This window comes from Terrapene carolina, unplaced genomic scaffold, assembly GCF_002925995.2.
Source record: "Terrapene carolina triunguis isolate 2854851 unplaced genomic scaffold, T_m_triunguis-2.0 Scaffold21, whole genome shotgun sequence".
NCBI classification, from domain to species: Eukaryota; Metazoa; Chordata; order Testudines; family Emydidae; genus Terrapene; species Terrapene triunguis.
Window position 1 is genome coordinate 5428828 of NW_020664372.1, and position 25583 is coordinate 5454410.

General features: G+C 40.6%; 1 protein-coding gene across 1 annotated transcript in view; it reads right to left on the reverse strand.

The window, feature by feature from the left end:
- The window catches only part of MYCBP2 (MYC binding protein 2), a 407094-nt gene that overhangs the window by 129103 nt on the left and 252408 nt on the right, over window positions 1-25583 (reverse strand). Inside the window, exons 44-49 of the mRNA XM_026662219.1 lie at window positions 22666-22715; window positions 17167-17339; window positions 16588-16732; window positions 13470-13682; window positions 7337-7392; window positions 6655-6770 (exon numbers count right to left, since the gene is read on the reverse strand). Of these exons, the coding sequence (XP_026518004.1) occupies window positions 6655-6770; window positions 7337-7392; window positions 13470-13682; window positions 16588-16732; window positions 17167-17339; window positions 22666-22715 (753 nt within the window). The remainder of the gene's footprint in view (window positions 1-6654; window positions 6771-7336; window positions 7393-13469; window positions 13683-16587; window positions 16733-17166; window positions 17340-22665; window positions 22716-25583) is intronic.

The following is a 25583-nucleotide window of genomic DNA, read 5'->3' on the forward strand; positions in this document are numbered from 1 at the left end:
CGGGGGCTCCGCTCTCCCCTCAGCAGCCAGAGCGCTGGGGGCAGGGCGGCGAGCCCCGGCGGGGGCTCGGCTCTCCCTCCGGCGGCCAGAGTGCAGGGTGGCGAGCCCCGGCAGGGGGGAGGGCGGCGAGCCCGGCTGTGGCCCCGCTCTCCCCGGCGGCCGGAGCGCCGCGCCGCCCCCCTCCAGGTGCCGCCCCAAGCACCAGTTTGGTTGCCTGGTGCCTGGAGCCGGCCCTGGGTAGGAGTAAGCGCCATCGACGGGGGAGCCGTGGCGGTCGATTTGCCACCGTCCTCACAGCGGGGTAAGTCGGATCAGATACGTTGAATTCAGCTACACTATTCCCGTAGCTGAATTTGCGTATCTGAAATGGATCCCCTCCCCCCCCAATAGTGTAGACGTAGCCTAAGTAAACTGCCCAAAATCACACAGGAAAACCTACTGATTCCCAGGTACTTACTACCTTCTCCATATATCCTGTACATCTTAGTACTGACCTTTCTCATCAACAATCTGCCAAATTCAGTTTTGGATGGATTTGGATGCATTATAGGTCCTTGATTTATGAGAGTGGTTCTCAACCAGGGGTACATGTACCCCTGGGGATATGCAGAAGTCTTCTAGGGGGTACATCAACTCAGCTAGATATTTGCTTACCTTTACAACAGGCTACATAAAAAGCACTGGCGAAGTCAGTGAAAACTAAAATTTCATACGAGTTGTTTTATACTGCTTTATATATGCTGAAATAGAAGTACAATATTTATATTCAAATTTATTTATTTTATAATTATATGGTAAAAATGAGAAAGTAAGCAATTTTTCAGTAATAGTGTGTTGTAACACTTTTGTATTTTTATGTCTGATTTTGTAAGCCAGCAGTTTTTACGTGAAATGAAACTTGGGGGTACACAAGACAAATCATACGCCTGAAAGGGATACAGTAGTCTGGAAAGATTGGTAGCGACTGGTGTGACTCTGTACCCCATAATGGTTTATGGGAATATGACATAACTGGAATATGTTTTGTGCTGCCTGTGCCATGTAACATATCTCTGTAAAAGTTATGGTCTACTAGATCTAGTCATCCTATTTGTACACATATATCATTTTGTACTTGAGGTTAAGAATATTGGCTGTATACTTGCTTGACTCCTAAGTAAGCTTTGTGAGGCATTTGGTCAGCTTCTTTAGGAAGGAATACGCAAGGTTAAGTACCCGATCAGGAAGCACTTGGGGAACAATGCATTTTGGAATGCTCCAATCCACATAAGAAGTCTTCCTGGAGACATACAAGATACCATGTAGACAATGGCTTCTGCCTGTAAAGACTGAGTCATGCCTGGACATGCGACTTGCCCAGGTGACTCCAGAACTCCATCTTGGAGCTGGACTTTGCATAGGAGTGAGGAGGGGGGGTCTCCACCCACAAGAGAAAGTCTATTTAAACCCCTGGGAGACCCCTCCATTTTGTCTTCAGCTGTCTAAAGAGAGAGCCTCCCCACCCCCCAGCATACTTGGAAAAAACTGGAACAAAGGGGAGTGAGTGATTGCTGGACCCAGGCTAAAAGGAGATTAGTCTGTAAAAGGGAGCATTCTGGAACTGGTGAGGATCTCACCTGTATTCAGTTTGATTAGACATAGATTTGCACATTTTATTTTATTTTGATTGGTGACTTACTTTGTTCTGTCTGTTACTACTTGGGACCACTTAAATCCTACTTTCTGTATTTAATAAAATCACTTTTTACTTATTAATTAACACAGAGTATGTATTAATACCTGGGGGAGCAAACAACTGTGCATATCTCTCTACCAGTGTTATAGAGGGCGAACAATTTATGAGTTTACCCTGCATAAGCTTTATACAGGGTAAAACGGATTTATTTGGGAGTTGGGCATCTGAGTGCTAAAGACAGGCACACTTCTGTGAGCTGCTTTCAGGTAAACCTGCAGCTTTGGGGCAAGTAATTCAGACCTTGGGTCTGTGTTGGAGCAGACGGGAGTGTCTGGCTCAGCAAGACAGGGTGCTGGAGTCCTGAGCTGGCAGGGAAAACAGGGATAGAAGTAGTCTTGGCACATCAGGTGGCAGCTCCCAAAGGGGTTTCTGTGATCCAACCCATCACAACTGACATCTGGGCTTTACCAGGACCCGTGTTCTTATTTTAATTAGATTTTAAAACCATTGCCTTGTTGGTCAGCTTGGTACAGTTAGTATTACTGAAAATTGCTGAGATTTATTTCTTGCGATAATCTTGGTAGCAGTAGATTAAAGGAAATGGATACGGGAACAAAACATTATTCCTGGATTAGCATGTCCGGACTTAAGTGACCTGAATTCTGAGTCCCCAGAGTAGAATTTCTTACTCTTTGTCGAGAACATGACGGAGCTCTATCTGATATTTCCATGGCATACATTATCTTGTCATATACATGCTCTTCTTGGTATACAGTAGCATTCCAAAGTGCACTGAAGACTGAGGACCCCAGGAAACTCTTCTTGTAAACTATGTTATCATGAGTGATCTCAGTGGTCAGTTTCATTGTGATCTTAGTGGGCAGTTCCTGGACCTTGCTTTAATTAAGGAGATAATACTTCTGGTCCAGAAGAGTGCTAACTGGGTCATCAGCACTTTCATGAAAACTCTGGAGGTAGAGAAGAACACAAACTAAAGTACCTTGCGTTGATACTACATCACATGTAGATAGGCTTCATCCAGTCTACTGATATGAACACCTTTAAGCAAAATTGTTGCCACTATGTCATCCAATGAGGCCATGTGAAATTTCACGTTTCACATGTTTATTAGAAAATTCAAGAATAAAGCATTCTTGTGATGTGGAACAACTTGGAGGACCAGGAGTCATTCTGATTACCTGCTATTGATTTACCTCCTTGTAGTTCTGATATATCTCTTTGTTCTCATTCCTGCCTCAAAGCAGAGAGAGAGACAGAGAAGCTCGCTAGGACTCTGGTGCCCAACCACCAGTCTGAGGTCTCCATTCTAGAAGAGGAGCAAGAGCCCATAGCTCCTTAGCGGGTCTTGTAATCTTCTAGTTCTGCATGGCCTTGCCTGAGCTGGGATAGACACAGAAGAACCTACGAAAGGTCACTTCTGCCCCTACCATATCCCTGTCTCCTTTTCTGCTTCAGGGAAGGAAAAGGAAAATATGAATAGCTTAGGAGGCCACTCTCCAGTTCAGCTGGTAGTGCTTTAGTTAGGTTAGGAAGAAGGAAGAACAGAAGTAGTGAGGGAAAAAAGAGAAAAAACTTAGTGGGGTAGAAAGGCTTGTGATCCCAAGATAAGCTAAAAATGGGCAAAAAGCTCAGGGAAGCACTCTAAGGGGTTGTTTCTAATATGGAGGCACAACATTTTGGTGGGCTATCAGTGACCCTGCAAGGTTCAACTGTGAATTCCTGTCTCTCCAAAGGCCCATACACTGTGAGGAATTGGCCATGCATGCTTTGGCTTAAGAAAATAGTTGCTGACTGTACAAACTATTGCTAAGGTCTTCATTAGTGGGAGAAACACTGTTCTCAGAACTCACATAACCTGCATTTCTTTTGAAGTGTAATTGAGAATTTTTTAAAGAAGAGACCAGTTTGGAATCTCAAATCAGCAAAAGAATCTCTTTAGAACAGACTTAAAAAATACCAATTACATTTTAAAAAGAGTTCATGTACATACTAAGTCTCCATGACTGTGCACATCTTCAATGAATCAATTTGCTGATTCCCACTCTTATCAAATTCAAGCCTCTCCTCATTTTCATGGTTCTCCATAATGTCATCCATGTTTACATTTCTACACTTATCTTCTCCTACAATGCCTTCTCTCTTTTCTGCCTGTTTCCTTCCCCCAATCCCATTTCCACACTTCTTTTTTGCTATACTTTTGAGCCTGAAACAACATATTCACGATTATACACGAACCAACTACTCTCCCCCTAAACAGACTACTAAATTCACCTATTATGAGAAGTATTCAGGTTCTAATGGCTAAGGCTCTTTATTTTTTCCTTGAAAATGTGCCACTTCCAAAAAAACCTGAACAAAACATCAAGTTTAATAGGGCAGCGTGAAATTTTAGACATTTTAATGAGCAGGATCAACCTAACAGTGCTTTATCAAGTTCTAGCAGTGCTTCAGTTCATACTTGTAGAAACAGGGCATTTCTATTCTCAGTTTAGTTTGTTGGGTCACTTTTTAAATCTCCAAGCATTAAAACACAACCAATTTTAATAAAAAAACTTCTTCGAAGTTCTACAATAGATATTTCATTCAATTGTAGTAGGCTGTATAGATCTGATTCTCTAAATACTAATGTAGGAAGTATTGGAAGGTTATTTTAAAGAGTTTTGCAATTGGCTGGCTGATAAAAACAACCATTCTGCTCCATGCAGTCAGGGAACTCCTAGGGACAACTCACGTTGGTGTTTTTCAAGCTCCATGCTTCTAGTACAGTGGCAAAAACCAGTCATATGCAAGATGAGCATTCACTTGGTCTATCTCAGGTAAGCATTTACAATGATGCTTAATGGGTGCACAATACATTTCCTTCTTAATGTTGTACTTGATATTTTGTGACAAATTTACATGGTCACATGCAGATCTCTTAAAAAAATGTTGTGGTTGAAATACTCTGCATGATCGAAAACAGCAAAAAAACGAAGTTCAACCTGTGATTATACCAAGAGAAGAAATTCTGAAGACTGGCCCTGAGCCTGCCAGATGTTACATCATAAATACTTACCAAATTAATTTACATAATTACTTAATAAATACCCCCTCCGTCCCCCAAAGGCTCTTATACTAGTAGAAACATGACAATTTGCCATTTTTAGCAGATACATTCCATACGCAATCCTAGACATATGAATATGAACCCAGCAGAGTTCACACTGGTGGTAATGAAAAACTTGCAAATTTTATCTAATATAGACATATTCCCTTCAAATTCTGGAGTATTCCCATGTAGACTTCCCTATACTTTAGCTACAAGACATAACTAAACAAAAATTATAGTAGTATTCAAGGTATCTAAGACAATTGGCAAGTACTTTTTAAGTACTACCAACAGGTATGTGTCCAGGTACATTAGAAATCAAGAGTTTTGAGTGGCATATTACCATATGTAAATGTTTCCATCAAATAAAGAAAAAACTTTTTTTAATCTTGTTGCATACATTTTACAAACCATAAAGCAGGTTGCAGCAGACTCAAGACATTTCTTCTCACACACTACTAGTGACTACATGTAGCTTTTACAATCATCTGGAATACTACAGGTAATGCAGCACATATATAGAGAGACAAATATTTCATTTTTATACTTCAGATATGGAAATATACTAAATTCCCAGATACAGCCACTTTTTTTGGTCTTCCTCAACATTTATGCTCCATGTACCATAACTCACACTGTTATTCTAGAGCCAGTAAAGTAGCCTAGGGTTTGCAAGTCATGAAGGAAACTAAGCCATTCAGAAGTGGAGGCAAAATTAAAAATGGCAACTATTTGAAAGGATTGAGACTTGCCCCCCCAACTTTCCACAGAGGAAACAAGAGTATTTGTAAGTATTTGAGACCCCTGGTTTCTTAAGATTTTTCCCTCTCCTACACTTCAGTTAGGTACCCCGCAAGTAGCTTAAACAATAAATCTTCCTTGCACGCAAGACCACTAAGAGCAACATGAAAAAGAGGGAAAAAGAAAGCAAGAAAACCAGGCCTTCTCTCCAAGAAAACAGTATTACTCTTAGTATTCAGATCTGTGGAATCAACCTCAAAGAACTCAGGAGCATAGCAGCTGACCACCCCCTGCACATTCACAACTACCCTCACATTTCTCAAGCGAGTGTCTGAGGGTTTTCATTGCACATGTGCAGCAGGTGAAACTGGTAAAAGGGAATTTCCTTTTTCCAGGTTTTTTGTTTTTCATGGCAGTCAGTGTCATGTTTTCCATAAAATCAGGAATTTCAGTGAAAATATTAGTTTAACACAGGGTTACACTTCTCTTTTCTTTCCTGATTGTCCAATGCATCTTCACTTGAGCTTCAGACTGTAAGCCCTTTGGGTCAGTGATCTGGATTGGTACTGACCTATTACTATCTAGTGTCCTGTACATTTACAATACTATATAAATGATTAAATTACCTACTAGGGTCCAAATTCTGATTCTCTTCTCTTTTCCCCTGCAACAGTTAATCTCAAACACCTATAAGGCGTGTAGGAAAATCATTTGCTTTAAAAAGATTTGTGAGGTCATTAACTTTTGCAGTGAAAAGAACCCCGAGCACTAGTTGTCTTTAGTAAAATCTACACAGATATGCTACTACTGAAATGAAAGCTTAAGAAAAACTATTTAAAGGCGAATTAAAATAGTATTTTAAAAGAGTTCCAAACAGTTGCTTTAAGCTCCTTCTGAAGGTACACTTTTGTCAGTCGTGTCTTTACTTTTAGCTTTTTGATAACAGTATGCGGGGGGAGGGGAGAGGTAGGGAAGAGAGAGGAAAACTGGATAGAATGCTCTTGGATCCCCCAAAGCAGTGTGCTAATTTTCATGGACATGCTACTTACACAAATCTTCGCACACCATTGTGGATACATACATGTTAAGCGCTTGTGGTTACTATACAAGATTAATGAAAATTAGATACCTATTTCAATGCCATCTATAGTAACATGAATGGTGTAAAGACCAACAGCTCCCGGGGTCCAATTTGCACAGTAAGTACCATCATTATTGACTCGGATCAACATGTTTTCACTGGGTCTAGACAAAAACAAAATAGACATTGAAATAATTAACCAAATGTTAACTTATTTAGAAGGCATTCCGCTGATTTATTTTCTGCTTTTTTCCCCTCCATATGCTCCCAAACTACACTGCCTTTTGTGGTCTACCAGGGACATTTCTATGGAAACAGGATCTTTGATCCACAGGAATTCATCAAATCAAGCCAGTTGTGCTCTTCAAGTTGTTTATTATGAAATCATAACCTTCTACAGTAATTGAATGTGATATCATATTCAGAAAGTGAATTTAGGTGAGGAATAAGCAATTAGAGCAAATAAACTAAGTATAAAAGATTGATTTTATGGAAACGTCCCAGTAATTTTAAGAAAAACGTGCTAGATTTTCACTGTTTTCCCCTACACAGAATATTTTTCAGAGTGTTGAAGTCTTAACAGTTCTTTAAACAGAAATTACAATAACTCTGCTGGAATAATAAGCCTATTCACATAAAGCTCTGATATTAACATGATTTTTAAAAAGTTGGTATAATATTTACTTTTAATTACAGTCAATTTGTAATTCTCTGCAAGACTGTTTTTTACCTTTTAGGTGTTGGTGAGGCAAAGCGTAATTCTTCAAATGAATAATTTTCATATACCTACAAAGCAGAGGATTAAAAAAATGTTCAGCTAAAACAAAATCAAAACTCAGTCAATGCTATTACACTACTACTGTAAACATTTTAAAATAAAAACAAAATAATTTCTCAAAACATGTTACTCTAATTGCTCACATAATATAAGTGTGGAATAGGGAACCAGAAATAGATACAAAGTGTACACAAAATACACATTTTTAAAGTGACCTTTTTATGTGAGAAAGGTAATTATTGCTCATGAAAGGTGCTGATTAATAGTGCTTTGGGCAGGGAGGGAAGAGTAAAAGTGTGCCCAGTTTCCACGTTGCTAATGCACCTGACCCCAATTCTGAAGGGACCATTCTCAAGTGGTAAGAAGGTAGCTAATCCTCTATCCATTCTTGATTCTCCTGCTAAATCTGCCAGCAAGGGTTTGAATGAGTGGCATTTATATGAGGTGGACACCTGTCAACTATGATCTGGAATGTGTATGAAGGCTCATTTCTTCTGTGGAAGAGTGAGGGCTAGGATGAAACAAGTAGGTGAATCTCTTGGTTGACATCAAATTCTGAGGAAACCTTAGGAAGAAAGCAAGACTGTGGATATAGTGTCACTTTGTCGTGCTAGAATACTAGGTACAGAGGGTCAGCCATCAAGGCTTCAAGTTCCCCCACTCAGTTCTACATCTTGTTCAGCCAATCGCAGAGACAAACAAGTTTGTTTACATTTACGGGAGATAACGCTGCCCACTTCTTATTTACAATGTCACCTGAAAATGAGAACAGGCGTTTGCTTGGCACTTTTGCAGCCGGTGTTGCAAGGTATTTACATGCAAGATATGCTAAACATTCGTAAACCACTTCGTGCTTCGGCCATCTTTCCAGAGGACATACTTCCATGCTGATGATGGGTTCTGCTCGATAACAATCCAAAGCAGTGTGGACTGTTGCATGTTCATTTTCATGATCTGAGTCAGATGCCACCAACGGAAGGTTGATTTTCCTCTTTGTTGGTTTGGGTTCTTAAGTTTCTGCATTGGAGTGTTGCTCTTTTAAGATTTCTGACAGCATGTTCCATACCTTGTCCCTTTCAGATTTTGGAGGGCCCTTCAGATGCTTAAACCTTGGGTCGAGTGCTGTAGCTATCTTTAGAAATCTCACATTGGTACCTTCTTTGCGTTTTGTTAAATCTGCAATGAAAGTGTTCTTAAATCGAATAACATGCTGGCTCATCATCTGAGACTGCCATAACATGAAATATATGGCAGAATGCGGGTAAAACCACAGAGCAGGAGACATACAATTCTCCCCTATGGAGTTCAGTCTCAAATTTAATTAACACATTTTTGTAATGAGCATCATCAGTATGGAAGCATGTCCTCTGGAATGGTGGCCAAAGTCTGAAGGGGAATATAAATGTTTAACGTAGCTGCGATGTAAATATCTTGCAACGCCAGCAACAAAAGTGTCTTTTGAATGCCTGTTCTCACTTTCAGGGGACATTGTAAATAGGAAGCAGGCAGCATTATCTCCCATAAATGTAAACAAATTTGTTTGTCTTCGTGATTGGCTGAACAAGAAGTAGGACTGAGTGGATTTATAGGCTCTAAAGTTTTACACTATTTTGTTTTTGAGTGCAGTTATATAACAATAAAAAAAATCTACATTTGTAAGTTGAACTTTCACGATAGAGATTGAACTATAGTACTTGTATGAGGTGAATAGAAAAATACTATTTCTTTTGTTTATCTTTTTTACAGTGCAAATATTTGTAATAAAAATGATAATATAAAATGAGCACTGTTCACTTTGTATTCGGTGTTGTAATTGAAATATATATGAAAATTTAGAAAAACATCTAAAAATACTTATAATAAATTTCATTTGGTATTCTATTATTGTTTAACGGTGCAATTAAAACTGCGATTAATTGCAAATATTTTTTTTAAATCAAGTTAATTTGTTTTGAGTTAATCGCTTGAGTTAGCTGCAATTAATTGACAGCCCCACTTAAAACCCAAGCATAAGACATGAGACAACAAGGTGAATACAAGCAGGCAGGCGGGGGAGCATAAGGAAACAGAAAGACTACTGGTCAGCATGACAGGCAATGGTGTCAGCTCACCAGCTGTCTAACCACTGTCAATTTTTTTGTAGGAATCATGGCAAAGAAGAGTTTTATGGAGGGATTTGACGGAGAACGGACAGTTAGCTTTGCAGATGTTTATGGGAAGCTCCTCCCAAGTGTGAGGGGCTGTATGAGAAAAAACACAAAGGTACTTATTTGAAAATTTAACAAGTGGATGATGAAGACTGGCATCATAAGCCATTTGGAGACAGGAGTTAACATTTCGATAGCATATGAGAGATGATAGGTAGGGTGGAGACAGGCCATGAAAGGGATGGAAAGTGAAGATAAGTAGCTATGCTGGAAGTTTCCATGAAAAAAACCCTAGAATCTGAGACTTCCTGATCTCTTTATGCCTGAGGAATTTGATGAGGAATTATATAAATTATGTGAAGTAGCAGGATGACAGCTCCTCTAGCCAGTGCCAAGAATACTGTCCAGTGCCATGCTTCCTCCTCCTTTTCAGGAAAGCCAAAAGAGGGTCCTGACGTCTAAGTGTGATGCTGGTAAACGAGGTGCCAGCTCTGGCCAAGTCTGTAGGCATCGACTGAGCACTGACAAATTCATAGCTGGAAAGCACACCAGCTCACTTATATGTCAATATGGTTCAAGACAGGTGTTAGACTTATAAGGAGGTGTTTAGACCAGTGGTTCTCAACCTATAACCATTGTGGGCCACATATGCAGCTCTCTGTGTGTTGTGTGGGCAGCATCCACACTATATATACACACACATACATATATATATATATATATATATATATATATACACATACACATATACACACACACATATACACACACACACACCCTGTATGGCCCTGAGGATATCACATGGGCCACAGCTGTGTGCTGACTGGGCCACAACCAGTACACGGGCCACAAGAACAACCACTGGTTCAGACTATAAAATGCTCATAAGTTGCTGTATGTATTAAGCTTACTTGTAACGTCTGTATTTCATGCTACAAAGTAAAATATAAGTTTGTTTTATAATTGTAAAAATGTCTGTTCTGAATTTGTGAACTCAGATGGGACGCGTCTCCCCCTGCCCATCTAGGAGGGCTATCAAAATTAAGTGGGCCATTGTAGGACAAAAGCTTTGTTGATTGCCCTATCCACCCATTGAAAGTACATGCAGAAGGCCTTGTCCCATTGGTTTGAATGCTGGAAGAGGGAAATAAAGATAGTTGACATTAAAGTTTTTCATCTCTTTGCTGTTGGACTCTTATAAGGGCTAGATCTAAGAAACAAAAAGTAGAGATCTTCAAGGTCAACCAGGGTTAGCCCTGAAAAGACATTCAATGCTGACTGATTACTACATCTCTGTCACCTTTTGGAACCATATGAACTCATTTGTGCATATATGTTGCCTGCTTTAACCTGTAAATAACTCTCTCATTTCTTCTTTCTAGTTAATAATCCTTAATTAGTTTACTATAAGATTGGCTACAAGAGTTGTCTTTGGCGTCAGATCTAAGCTATCAATTGATCTGGGGTGACTGGCCTCTTGGGACTGAGAGCAACCTGAATATTTTGTGATTTTGGGGGTGACCATTTATCTCTATGACCAGCTTGCCTGCGTGGCAAAATAGACTGGAGTGCCCAAGGGGACTGCCTGTGACTCCATGGTAAAGTCTGTTATAGTGATCCAGGAGTTCATATTTGTTACTGGCTTGGTGAAATTTAATTAAAGAATATACTACCAATTCGGGGTGCCTGCCCTGTTTTTGACAGTCTGGAATAGGCACACTCAGTCATAAACCACTCCAGACAGCATGACACTAAAAATAAGATGTCCCTGATTGAACTGAAAGACTGAAGCAAAGGAACCTCTAAACTGATGACATTCTTCTAAAAATATTGCTCTTTAAATTTCACCATTGACAAGAAAATCTTGGCATGCATGGGAGGGTGTTTTTGTTTGTTTGTCTGAAAGAATGTCCTGAAAACTAAAGCTGGCTTCTGCTCCATAGGATTCAGACACTTAGCAGACAAGACACATCACACTATCCATTGTCTACAGCCAAGCCCTAAGATACAACCGAATTTGCTCCAACCCCTCAGACAGAGACAAACACCTACAAGATCTTTATCAAGCATTCGTAAAACTACAATACCCACCTGGGGAAGTGAGGAAACAGATTGACAGAGCAAGACGGGTACCCAGAAATCACCTACTACAGGACAGGCCCAACAAGGACAATAACAGAACACCACTGGCCGTCACATACAGCCCCCAGCTAAAACCTCTCCAGCGCATTATCCACGATCTACAACCTATCCTGGAAAATGATCCCTCACTCTCACAGACCTTGGGAGGCAGGCCAGTTCTCGCTTACAGACAACCCCCAAACTGAAGCAAATACTCACCAGCAACTACACACCACACCACAGAAACCAATCCCTGTAGCAAACCTCGTTGCCTACTCTGTCCCCATATCTACTCTGGCGACACCATCAGAGGACCCAACCACATCAGCCACACCATCAAGGGCTCATTCACCTGCACATCCACTAATGTTATATGCCATCATGTGCCAGCAATGCCCCTCTGCCATGTACATTGGCCAAACCGGACAGTCCCTCCGCAAAAGAATAAATGGACACAAATCGGACATCAGGAATGGTAACATACATAAGCCAGTAAGTGAACACTTCAATCTCCCTGGTCATTCTATTACAGATTTAAAAGTCACTATCATCGAACAAAAAAACTTCAGAAACAGACTTCAAAGAGAAACAGCAGAACTAAAATTCATTTGCAAATTTAACACCATTAATCTGGGCTTGAATAGGGACTGGGAGTGGCTGGCTCATTACAGAAGCAGCTTTTCCTCTCCTGGAATTGACACCTCCTCATCTATTATTGGGAGTGGACTACATCCACCCTGCTTGAATTGGCCCTGTCAACACTGGTTCTCCACTTGCGAAGTAACTCCCTGCTCTCCATGTGCCAGTATATAATGCCTGCATCTGTAACTTTCACTCTATGCATCTGAAGAAGTGAGGCTTTTACCCACGAAAGCTTATGCCCAAATAAATCTGTTAGTCTTTAAGGTGCCACCAGACTCCTTGTTGTTTTTGTAGACACTTAGCAGGTAAGCCCAATTTCCTTGGAATGTAGGTAGGACTAGAAATATACATGTTCCATTTTTATGATGATGAATCTGAAAGACGAGGTGGCTTCAAGGCTTCTTACAAAAGGAAAACCTTCATACAAATCTCTGACCTTATGAGCTTTAGACATAAAGGCCACAAATACAGTCCACTTTACTGAGGAGTGTCCTCCTTCAAGGATGCAGCAGCATTGAGCACTTTAGACTAGAAAGGGGTGGGAAACTGTTTTCTGTCTCATCAATATCTTCAAGAAGTTGAAATTTTTTCCTATTTTAACGTCAAAATCTTGTAAAATATTTACAAACGGAAAAACTGATTTTTTGGGGGGTCAAGTGAAAAGGTTTTTTTGGACTTTTACCTTTTCTTCCTTTCTTCCCCAGTCTAATTAGCTCAAATTTCTAAATGGAAAGTTTTTTGTTTTTGTTTGAAAGAAAAGAGCATTTTCCATTTAGAAAATGTCAAAACAAAAAACTTTTTCTTGACTTTTTTGAGCCAGGAAATTGGTCAAATCCAACCCTGTTTCTTGAATCCTTTTGGTTTAAACAAATTCACATTTTTTGATGACAAGTGATTTGTCAAAATATTCCTGACCAGCTCTACTTTGGTTCACAGCAGACAACTTAATGTCACTCCACAAAATTTTTAAAATCATTTTGATTTTTGTAAAAAAGCAAAAATCTCTAGAAAGAGCAATTATATGTGATTCCATAAATCCAAATACCCCAGAATAGAAAGAGAGGTATAATGAATAAAATGAGATTTGCAGATCTTTGTATTCACTCGTATATAGTCCCTTTTTTTTCTACATGGAGAACAGAATAACTGTCATTGCTGATATGACAATAATTTACCTTCATCATTGTAATAGCAATGTAGCGAGCTTCTTTCACTATCATAGGTTCATATGAAGCATCAAGTTTTGGTGAAGGATGTCCTCCAAAAGTCATATCAGTGCCAGAGGAAGTAGGTGGTGCAGGACTGCCTGGTATCCGTTGGAGTTTTTTCAGTTGTTCTTGTTGCAAAGATGTTTTTTTCTGTGAAACAGGAATAGCCTTGACCTCCACCTGCCAAAATGCAATAAGAGGTGTAAAGATGATTAAAATTTTTATTGTCCCTCATTTCCATTTTCATATTATTTTTAAACTACTTACAATCTCACCTCAACATTTCCACTACCACTTTCCCGAAATGCCTTTATTTCCTCCTCCGCAAACTCTCCATCTCTTATTGAATAACTCTTCCACTCTGCATATTAATGGTTGGAGCAACTTCTTCAGCAACCCCATTTGGGTCTAAAAAGCCTCTCACCCCAACAGGACCTCAGCCCCACCTCACCCCACTCCACGTACCTGAATTTCTGACAAGTACTATTTGCTATGCAACTTTCAGATGAAGAGTAAACAAATAATCTGGAAAATGAGTTGATTTTTTAGTATTTAAGCTCTAAAATGATTGAGTCCATCCCAGCACTGATTATAGTGCAATTAATCTGAACATGAATCTGTTAAATGGGATTTTGGCTTGAACGGGGAGTGCTGAATAAATGGATACCCATGGACACCTGCAGTCAAGTTAATTTAAAATGTCACTGATATTAATACACTCAGTAAGGAAATCACAATGAAATTAAAAATCCAGAAATTACTTTTGCAGCAGGGATCAACATTTCCTTTTCCTTATCACTGGTCTAGGACCACTGCTTTCAGACAAGTTTCCTGAAGTGTTTTTAAGACTCATTTCCAGGAGTCTACAACCACAAACTATAGATTGATTCGACAGATATAAACTTTTAACTGTGCCATCAAGTTATGCACATGGCTAATCTGAATCTCATGTGGTCTTACTGTTATGGCCTTACCTTCCCATCATCCATCTCTCTCTATTTTATGATACCCTCACTTATTATATCACATATAAGTTTAGATTGTAAACTCTTCAGTAAAGACCCACGTATTTCTGTTCCTTTCTGAGCCATGTTGTTTCTTTTCTGTACCTAGAACACTTTGGGGTTCAGTAAATAAAAGTCCTGAAAACATTTGTACTAGGCCAAAGTGATACTGGGACATTAAAATGTAGATGAAACCTGACTTCAATTATTTTTATTTTTTTGTTAATTTTGAATTTCTCTGAATAATTCTATTACACTTAAGTAAAAGTTAATATTTGAACAATTTCTCTAGCTCCCTTTCACAGGAATTCTGGGAAGAAATTGGGTTCCAACTGCTGCTGTCACAAGCAGTTTTGTATGCCAGGATTTATAGGCGCTGCAAAGGCCAATTATTAATTGGATGGTGGGAAAAATAAACTAACAGTGCCAGCCAGTTACTTTCTCCACCTAATTTAACTGAGCGACTATAGGTTCTCTGAATATGGGATCCTCTATTTAAAGTATGGGTCTACTTCTCAAAAGCAACTCTAAAAATGGCATGCTCATATCTTGATGATTTTATATCACATGTATTCACTTTACATGTAAAATACTGTTTTATGAACATAAATACATAAGAATGGCAATCATCAAGTGATCAATCCCATCTTCCAGTCTCAGCATCTAGTAGTCAGAGGCTTAAGGATACCTAGAGCATAGGACTGCATCCCTGATCATCTTGGCTAATAGCTATTGATGGACCTATCCTCCATGAATTTATCTAATTCTTTTTTTAATCCAGTTATAGTTTTGGCCTTCACAAAAATCTCTGGCAATGAGTCTCACAGGTTGAATGTGCATTATGTTAAGAAGTATTTCTTTTGTTTGTTTTAAACCTGCTGCCTATTAATTTCATTTGGTGACCCCTAGTTCTTGTGTTATGTAGAGGAGTAAATAACACTTCCAGGCACTTTCTCCACATCAGTCATGATTTTACATCTCTTTTCCAAGCTGAACAGTCAGTCTTTTTAATCTCTCCTCAGACATATACTGGTCCATACCCTTAATCATTTTTGTTGTTCTTCTCTGTACATTTTCCATTTCTAACATATCATCTTTGAGATGGGGAGACCAGAACTGCACACCAGTATTCAAGATATGGGCATACCATGATTTATATACTGGCATTATGATATTTAGTGTCGTCTTATCTATCCCTTTCTTAATGGTTTCTAGCATTTTGCCAGCTTTTTAGACTGTCACTGCACACTGAGTGGATATTTTCAGAAAACTACCCAGAGTGACTCCAAGATCTTTTTCTTGAATGGTAACAGCTAATTTAGACACAACCATTTTGTATGTATAGTTGGGATTATGTTTTCCAATGTGTGTTACACTTTGCATTTATCAACATTGAATTTCATCTGCCATTTTGCTGCCCAGTTTTGAGAGATCCCTTTGCAACACTTTGCAGGCAGCTTTGGACTTACCTATTTTGAGTAATTTTGTCTCATCTGCAGATTTTGCCACCTCACTGTTTATCCCTTTTTCCAAATCATGTATGAGTATGCTGATCAGCCCTGGTCCCAGCACAGATCCTTTGGAACACTGCTATCTACCTCCCATTCTGAAAACTGATCATTTACTCTTACCTGTTGTTTCCGGTCTTTTGAAGGAACTTCCCTCTTATTCCATGATTGCTTATTTTGCTTAAGAGCCTTTGGTGAGGGACCTTGTCAAAGGCTAACTTCCTAACTTTCCTAACTTGCATGCTGAAAGTTGGTTCTTTTCTTCTCACACATCACCACCAATAATAAAGATCATGCAGGCCAAATTAGGTCCTTAGCCATACCTGCATAAATCCATTATAGACTAAAATGATTTAATCTGGAGAAAATGGGGTTGAGCAAGTGCAATTAACAGCATAATCTAGACACAGTGGTGTTGCACAGATGTAAGAAAGTCCCACAGAGTGTACCCAAATTTCAGAATGCCACTTTCTGCACTAATCAAGTATTTTCTGTGTGATATCAACCAGAAATGCTGACAAATTTACTGCAGGATGAAAACAGCGAAGAGTATTCTAGTTCATACACAATTACCTTCATACTGGGAACGTGAACAATATCTCCATACTGGTCTTTTGTTTGCACAGTAATAATAGTTGGCCAACCACATCGTATATCATCCTTGTTTAGAATTAAAGATGTCTTCTGAGGATCAGCATATGAATCTGGCTGAAGCCATCTAGAACAGAGTAAAGTTAAAAAACATTTAACATAACATTAGAATGTTTTGTACTACCTTATAATCATAATAAAGAAACACAGAGACATAACAAAAAGCCCTATAGTCAGACTTGTTATTAAGGAGCAAAAATAGAGTCAAGTCTGAAGTAATTAAATATTTTTCATAATGACCATATTAATAAAAACCCAAGGGCCAAGTTAACAAGGCCTTTTTAATATACAGATACTAATAAAAGGCATAATTATAAAAATGTATCACTACAGGATAAACAAGAGGGCTAAAACATGTAGTTTTCAAATTCCAGTACATAATTAAAACCATGATCCTAAGCAAAACAATGCCTAGAAATGGTTTAAGTTCTATATTTTGCTACAGTGGTTAAAAATGAAAATAATGCAATAATAGGTTTGTTCATATAGCACACAAATCACCTTGCAAGTCGTCCACCACTAGACCCTGGTACACAGACTATGAAATCATCCAAAAATGACTGTTCGTTGCTTTGCATCTGAAGTGGAAGGTTTCCTTCAAGAGCTTCTAAGATGGTTGGTGAGTGAGACAGTGCCAAACCTTTTCCAAGAATGCCTGAATGAGATTTACACACCTGTTTAAAAAAAAAAAAAAAAGTATTTCCAGCTTAACAAATCTCTTACATGTTGATGTTTTCCATTATGTGACAACACTGGTAAAAAACAGATTTTTGGGGTAGGATTCCACTTCACCAGGAAAGCAGGACACCATCTCCATACTCTCAATGACAATAGAGTGATCATGGAAAACCTCTTCTCCTTTGCATAAAAGGAGGAAGGCCTTCTAACAGAAAAGAGGGGCTGCAGCAGTGCCAGTGTGGACCCAGGGCTTGCAGCAGAGTCAGTCAGCAGGCAACCTAACTAGTACAGCTGGCCTGCAGTAGGGCTGTCTAATTGGTTACACCGCCTGACTGGCTGGTTGAGTCAGAAGAAACCCAGAAGTAGCAGCAGTTCAATGATTGCTCACAGCATTTACCCACGGCTGTGACAGTTCCTGTGCCTACTTATTCCCATCCTGGGACCCAGCCCTGCTCCTGCCTTGCCTCACTGCAAGTAACCCGGTTCTGACCCCGGGCTCTGGTTCCTGGCTCCTGACTCCAGCTCCAACCCTTGGCTCTCGAACCTGGCCACTGACTCTAGATCTGTTCCTGGGCTCCAATTCCTGGCTACCGTTTGCTGCTCTAGCCATTGGAACTTATTCCTGCTCTAAGCACCGGGCACAACTGCCCATGGGCTTGTCACTGACACCTCCTCTGATATCTTCTGTTCTGTAAGGGAAATCTTGATGCTTTGTGTCATCTCACAAAAGATAAATCCACTTCAAGGTCTGGGAGAGGAGTGCCGAGAGGAAAAAAAAGGTAGATTTGACCCTCCTGGTAGAAGAGTTCTCTTCACTTCCAGGAGAATATTGCAAGTAGCTCTTCCTCTACTTGCGTCAGTGAAAATGTCCCAAAACAAATTAAGTAAGGGGCTGGAGATACAGCCAATGGAGAAGAATCCATCTTAAGGAACTTATTTTTGATGGGGTACAATATAAAAGATCCCTTCTAGGGGGAGGAGAGAAGCTGGATAGGCCAGGGAATTGCTCTGGATCCAATGTCTCACCTCAGAAAGTGGCTCAACTCCTCCCATCTGAACTCCTTGTCCTTTAACTGCTCTTTCTTCCTACCATACGGGATTGGGGGTGGGGAGGGGGAGAAAGATGAGAGTCTGAAGAGTGGCAAGAGTACCCAGTTCAACCGTACTCTCCTTTGTGCTAGTGACTAGGTGAGGAAGGAGCTCAGAGCAGTGGAGTGCCAAAGTACTGTTGCACACCATTCACCAGCAGTGTGCTAATACAGGCTCCCTCTGTCCTGCTTTAGTGGTCCATTCAATGGAGGACTGAAGAAAAAAAAAATGCTGCAGCCAAGTCACGGTGTCATGATCCTGAGGATCATCATGATCCAAACCTCCACCCAACTGCTTATGGGCATCAGCTAGAACTGGAACTCCCTGAAGCCCAGCTCAGATAGAAGGTTCCAACCCTGGGCCCCAACTGGTGAAACACTGGAGCTCCTGAATGGCTGGCTCACCCTACTTAAGTTGGAAGGAGGAAGTAGTCATCCATACAACTGGGCTCCACCCTACTTTGGAATGCTCACCCAGTGCTACCCGCACCTGTCTCCTGACCCTGACCTCCTGGTTTCCTGATTCAACATGATTCTTGGTATCTGACTCTTGCTTCCTGACCTCCTGATTCTGAACCCCAGCCTGCATGAGCACCCGGACTCTGGTCCTACGCTAACCACTAGCCTTGGCCATCTACATCCCAGCACTGAAAGGCATGGCTTGTTGTTCCTGAACAGTTTCTTTTCTTCTAGATTTTCCCCTATTTTACCATTCTGGTGGCTGAGGCAGATTCAAGGCCCCCTAAATGGTGTTAAACTATGGCACTAGTTACTTCTCCACTGTAAACTTGGAAGCAACGGGGACATCTGCCTTAAAAAAAAAACTTAGAAAGGAGGGAGATGATCATTTATCCTGATTTGCCATCAGCTGTTAGCTACACAGAAGGTAAGCACACAACTCAGCCACCTGTATGAGTTACAGTACTACCAACAATACTCAAAGAAAAATAATTTTATAACATCAAAAATACTATATTTAATAAAAAATATAAATAAGCCACAGCTCTATTCTGTAATATTTATGTTTGAATATATGTTCTGAGAAACTTTACTATAATGAGTGTTTAATATAAATATTAAACAGATCATAAACGCTTCCATAAAATCCTTTTAGCTTTCTTCTAAATACTACCTCACAAGTACTAGGATGCCCTCCTTTTGTCCATATTCTCATATTCCCTCCTCTCCCCTCCCCCCTCGTTTTAGGAAAACATTCTAATCAATGAGTGTGCCCAACAAGATAATTTACTTCCATATAGTATGACAGTTTAAATCAATTGGTAATAAATACTGATTCTGAAAATGAGACCCCAGTTTTAACAAGTAAATAGAAGCATGGCTCCATGTAAGACACTATGGTTATGTCTACACTGCAATTAAACACCCACGGCTGGCTTGTGTCAGTGGACTTGGACTCACAGGGTTTAGGCTATGGGGCTGTTTAATTGCGGCGTACACATTCAGGCTCAGGCTAGAGCCCAGGTTCTGGGACCTGACAAGGGGGGAGGGTCCCCGAGCCCAGTCTTCAGCCCAAGCCTGAACAGTTAAACAGCTTTGTTGCCCAAGTCCCGCAAGCCCAAGTCGACTGACACAGGCCAGCCATGGGTGTTTAATTGCAGTGTACACATACCCAAAATAAACCAAGAGTGGACAATGGACCTATCTAATGGCTGTCAAATGATAATTTGGGCTCATTATTGACCTATGTTGTGTTCAAATGTAGACCTTAAAAGGCTTTGTATCCCATTGTAGTGGGGCGACTGCCCCACTCCCACAGAACAGGAGTTAAAAGCAGCCCTGGAGAGGGCTGCAGCTGGGAAAAAGGAGTGAGGGAGTAGCTGACCACAGGTGTGGCCAGCTCAGTCAGGCCACAGCTAGCCCTATGAAGGGGCTGTGAGCCATGAGCTGAGTGAGTCTCTCTCTAGCTCTGACGAGAGAAGGACCTGACTGCCTGGGAAAGAAGGGTACCTGAGGCAGAGTAGTGCTGGGGAAAGGCAAGAGGAGCTGGGGAGCTCCAACCTGGTAAATCCTCAGGCTGCAGGCCCTGTGCAAGGCCTAAAGAAGGTACTGGGGCTGCAGAGGTACAGTCCTGAGTTAGGCAGAGGCAGCTGGTCCAAACGTCCTTGCCAATGACAAGTGGCCATGACAGACTGCAGTTTGCCCCAGTGACCAGGGGCTGGATGAAGACTGGCAGTAGCCACTGAGGCAAGGTGGGTGTAGAGGCTTGGGGGTTCCCCTGGGAGGGAAGACCCAGCGTGTGGGGGTACTGCAATGGGCAGAAACCCGAGATAAAGGGGCACCGGGGTCCAGGAGAGACATGGGGGCCGAAGGAAGGCAAGACTCCGGCTTGCAGAGGGCATTCGGTGTGGATAAGAGCTAATTCCCAAGACAACCAGCAGGAGGCGCTGCACCGGTGAGTCTCGCTCCGCAACACCCACTTATAGGTCAAATTCCTTCACCCCATCCCTGTCTTTCAGTGAGACTGTATTTCATTTCAGCTTACCTCCCTCTTAATACAGAGAACTAACAATCAGAAATAAGATAATACAAAAGAATCTCTATGCTAAGTCAATCAGTTATTAAGAACTACCAAAGGATGACTTTAGTAAAGCTTTTGATACCGTCTCGCTCAACATTCCCATAAACAAACTAGGGAAAAGCAACCTAGATGGAGCTACTATAAGGAGGGTGCATAACTGGTTGGAAAATCGTTCCCAGAGAGTAGTTATCAGTGGTTCAGAGTCACGCTGGAAGGGCATAACAAGCAGGGTCCCGCAAGGATCAGTTCTGGATTTGGTTCTGTTCAATATCTTCATCAATGATTTAGATAATGGCATAGAGAGTACACTTCTAAAGTCTGTGGACAATACCACGCTAGGAGGGGTTGCAAGTGCTTTGGAGGATAGGATTATAATTCAAAATGATCTGGACAAACTGGAGAAATGGTCTGAAGTAAATAGGATGACACTGAATAAGTACAAATGCAAAGTATTCCACTTAGGAAGGAACAATCAGTTGCACATATACAAAATGGGAAGAGACTACCTAGGAAGGAGTACTGCAGAAAGGGATCTGGGGGGTCACAGTGGACCACAAGATAAATATGAGTCAACAGTGTAACACCGTTGCAAAAAAAGCAAACATCACTCTGGGATGTATTAGCAGAAGTGTTGTAATCAAGACACAAGAAGTAATTCTTCCACTTTACTCCGCGCTGATTAGGCCTCAACTAGAGTACTGTGTCCAGTTCTGGGCACCACATTTCAGGAAAGATGCGGACAAATTGGAGAAAGTCTAGAGAAGAGCAACAAAAACTAAAGGTCTAGAAAACATGATCTATGAGGGAAGATTGAAAAAAATTGGGTTTGTTTAGTCTGGAAAAGAGAAGACCGAGATGGGACAGGATAACAGTTTTCAAATACATAAAAGATTGTTAAAAGGAGGAGGGAGAAAAATTGTTGTTGTTAACCTCTGAGGATTAGGACAAGAAGCAGTGGGCTGAAATTGCAGCAAGGGAGGTTTAGGTTGTATATTAGGAAAAACTTCCTGTCAGAGTGGTTAAGCACTGGAATAAATTGCCCAGGGAGGTTGTGAAATCTCCATCATTAGAGACTTTTAAGAGCAGGTTAGACAAACACTTGTCAGGGACAGTCTAGACAATACTTAGTTCTCCCGTGAGTGCAGGGGACTGGACTAGATGACCTCTTGAGGTCCCTTCCAGTCCTATCATTCCATGATGATAAGACGTATGCCTTCCTACTCTTCCTCCACCAAGAGGCAATGTCTCCAAAATATCAGTCTCGGGAGAAGTCACTTTAAAAAATGACTAGTGCTTTTGGGTGCTCAATAAGACAACTTGCAGGGGCATATTTTTCAGAGGTTGGGTGCTTAGCATATTTTTTGAAAAATTAGACCCCTCTGAGGTGTCAAGTTGGGCACATAACAATTGAGATATACAAAATTACTATTCACTTTTGAAAATCTTAGCCAGAGCTCTCCACTCAATCATGTTTATACCAGTAAATAATGAAATACTATGAACCACTAGCTTGATTTAAGAGCCTTTTCTCTGAAGGTTTCAAAAGCAGTTTTTCTGTATTTACTAATAATGGGTTAGCTTCCTTCCTACTGCCAACATCTTCCAAACAGGTTTCTTCTCTGGCAATCAGTAAAAAGAAAGTGACAATGGAAGTTAGCACCAAAATGCCTTGCCATGTTAAAAGCAATGCTATACCTGCAATGCAGCCTCTTCAAGAATCTCAAGATCTTCTTCAAATTCATTAGCTGTTGTACAAATACATAGAAATGCATATACGGTTAATATAAACATCAAGATAAATCTACATACTTTCAGTATTTAAAATTTGGTTCTAATTCCATTTAGCAATGCATTTTATATGAGAACCTTGTTATGAACTTAAAAAAACTTTACTTATTTTGCTCAGCCCAGCAGTGTGAAAATGTTCTAAGGTTACGCAGCACTTCTTAATGAACAGATAAAATAATATTTTCCATGCAACACTGTAAACATGCAGTATGGTATAATTCAGTGTACAAACAAATATGACACTAATTCATATAAAGAAAAATTTATTCTTATATCTTTAAATGTATTTTCTCTAAAACAGTATGTCTGGCAATTCTGTGCATATAGATAGGTGGTCTACCTTCCAGGGATTTTGGATGCAGTTAGATCTGACTTCCAGATGGCAGTAGTTGGGACCCATCCACCAAATGCTCCTCAAAGGAGCTTATACAACTAACTATTTAAAAAAACATAATAATGATAATGCTAGCCAATTATTAATTCTTTTGTAAAATTAAATCCAAATGTGTTCAATGTAACCGTATTCCATACTTCTTTCTCAGAAACGTAATTCTAAACTTTGATTCCAGGGTGGTCAGAATTCACAAACATGCTTTTTTAGAGAAAAGAAATTTACAGGTAAGGACAACATTTTTCTGCCCTTTCAAAAACATGTCAAGCAATTCTGCACACACAGGATGTAATCACTAGTGAGATAAGAGAGGAACAGAAAAAGAAGGACTCAAGTTCTAATGCATTAAAAATGTCCACAGATGTAGACATCTGTATCAGAAGCTAAATCCACTCAGTATAATCAAATAATGAAGAACGTTCATTAAATATATTGATCCAGGCAATTGTAGCTGTTTGTTATGCTACTTTGCTTTTTTATTTTCTTTAATTAGTACAGGTGCTGTGTCTGTAGAGGATGATATCATCAATCTTGTGGAATGCACCATCTTGATACCTGCTGCAAGATCCTAATAGAGTGGTGAGCAACCTGCGGCCCGTCAGGGTAATCCGCTGGTGGGTCACGAGACAGTTTCTTTACACTGACCGCCCCCAGGCATGGCCGTCTGCAGCTCCCATTGGCCAGGAACGGCAAACCGTGGCCACTGGGAGCTGTGGGCAGCCATGCTTGCAGACGGTCAATGTAAACGAACTGTCTCGCAGCCTGCCAGCAGATTACCCTGGCAGGCTGCGTGCGGCCCATGGGCCGCAGGTTGCCCACCACTGTCTTAATAGTGTTTCTTGTATGCTTCAGGTAGGCAAATGAAAAGTGACCTGCAAAAAGGGTCATTAGTCACTTTCTCCTTGTGTGAAAAAAAGCAAAAGACAAATGTGGATTTTTTACATATTTAAGAATTGATGTATGTTTTAATTAACTGCCCTTCACACTTCCATGCAGTGCCATTATTTTTACTTCAGCTAGATGGTATTGGACAAAAGGGAGTGCTATCTTCAGGACCCTGTTGAATGTAGATGTCACCTTAATCAGGAAGCATTCTGAAATCTTCTAAACTATCCTGTCCACGTAAAATGTACCGTATTGGTCCACTACTGATAGCCAAAACTCAGACATCCTAATTCCTCAAATTCTGCCATCTTTCTACATATATATCTTTCATCACCATAGTCTTACAGCCATAAATGGATTTTATTCTCATAGCCCTCCTGATGCAGTAGGGAAGTATTATGAAAGTGTTTACATATGGGAAATTGAGGCATAAAGTAGATGAAATTACTTGCTCAAAGGTCACATAGGACACCTGTGGCTGGCCAGGAATTTTACCTAAGGTCTATTGAGTCCCATTCCAGTGCCTTATACACTAGACTTTCCCTTCCACCCCAGCTTGGACACTAGGGTTGTTATCTTAATAGTTAAAAAAGCAGAAGGATGGGGAGTGCAATGGTTTAAAGAGAGGACTACTGAGATCCTGCAATTCCAGATTTTTCTTCTGGTGTAGATACTTATCTCAGTGGATTAAACATTATTGTTGCATGTTTTAAAAATGCAGATATTGCTAAGGGAATGTGTTGGTACTCCTGTCACGTATGACTGAATAAAGGAAAACCTAGAGATGGGGGATTTAAAAAAAAAAAATACCAACAGCAACAATTTTCATAGAATCATAGAATATCAGGGTTGGAAGGGACCTCAAGAGGTCATCTAGTCCAACCCCCTGCTCAAAGCAGGACCAATTCCCAACTAAATCATCCCAGCCAGGGCTTTGTCAAGCCGGGCCTTAAAAACCTCCAAGGAAGGAGACTCCACCACCTCCCTAGGTAACGCATTCCAGTGCTTCACCACCCTCCTAGTGAAATAGTGTTTCCTAATATCCAACCTGGACCTCCCCCACTGCAACTTGAGACCATTGCTCCTTGTTCTGTCATCTGTCACCACTGAGAACAGCCGAGCTCCATCCTCTTTGGAACCCCCCTTCAGGTAGTTGAAGGCTGCTATCAAATCCCCCCTCATTCTTCTCTTCTGGAGACTAAACAATCCCAGTTCCCTCAGCCTCTCCTCATAAGTCATGTGCTCCAGACCCCTAATCATTTTTGTTGCCCTCCGCTGGACTCTTTCCAATTTTTCCACATCCTTCTTGTAGTGTGGGGCCCAAAACTGGACACAGTATTCCAGATGAGGCCTCACCAATGTCGAATAAAGGGGAACGATCACGTTCCTCGATCTGCTGGCAATGCCCCTACTTATACAGCCCAAAATGCCGTTAGCCTTCTTGGCAACAAGAGCACACTGTTGACTCATATCCAGCTTCTCGTCCACTGTGACCCCTAGGTCCTTTTCTGCAGAACTGCTACCTAGCCATTCGGTCCCTAGTCTGTAG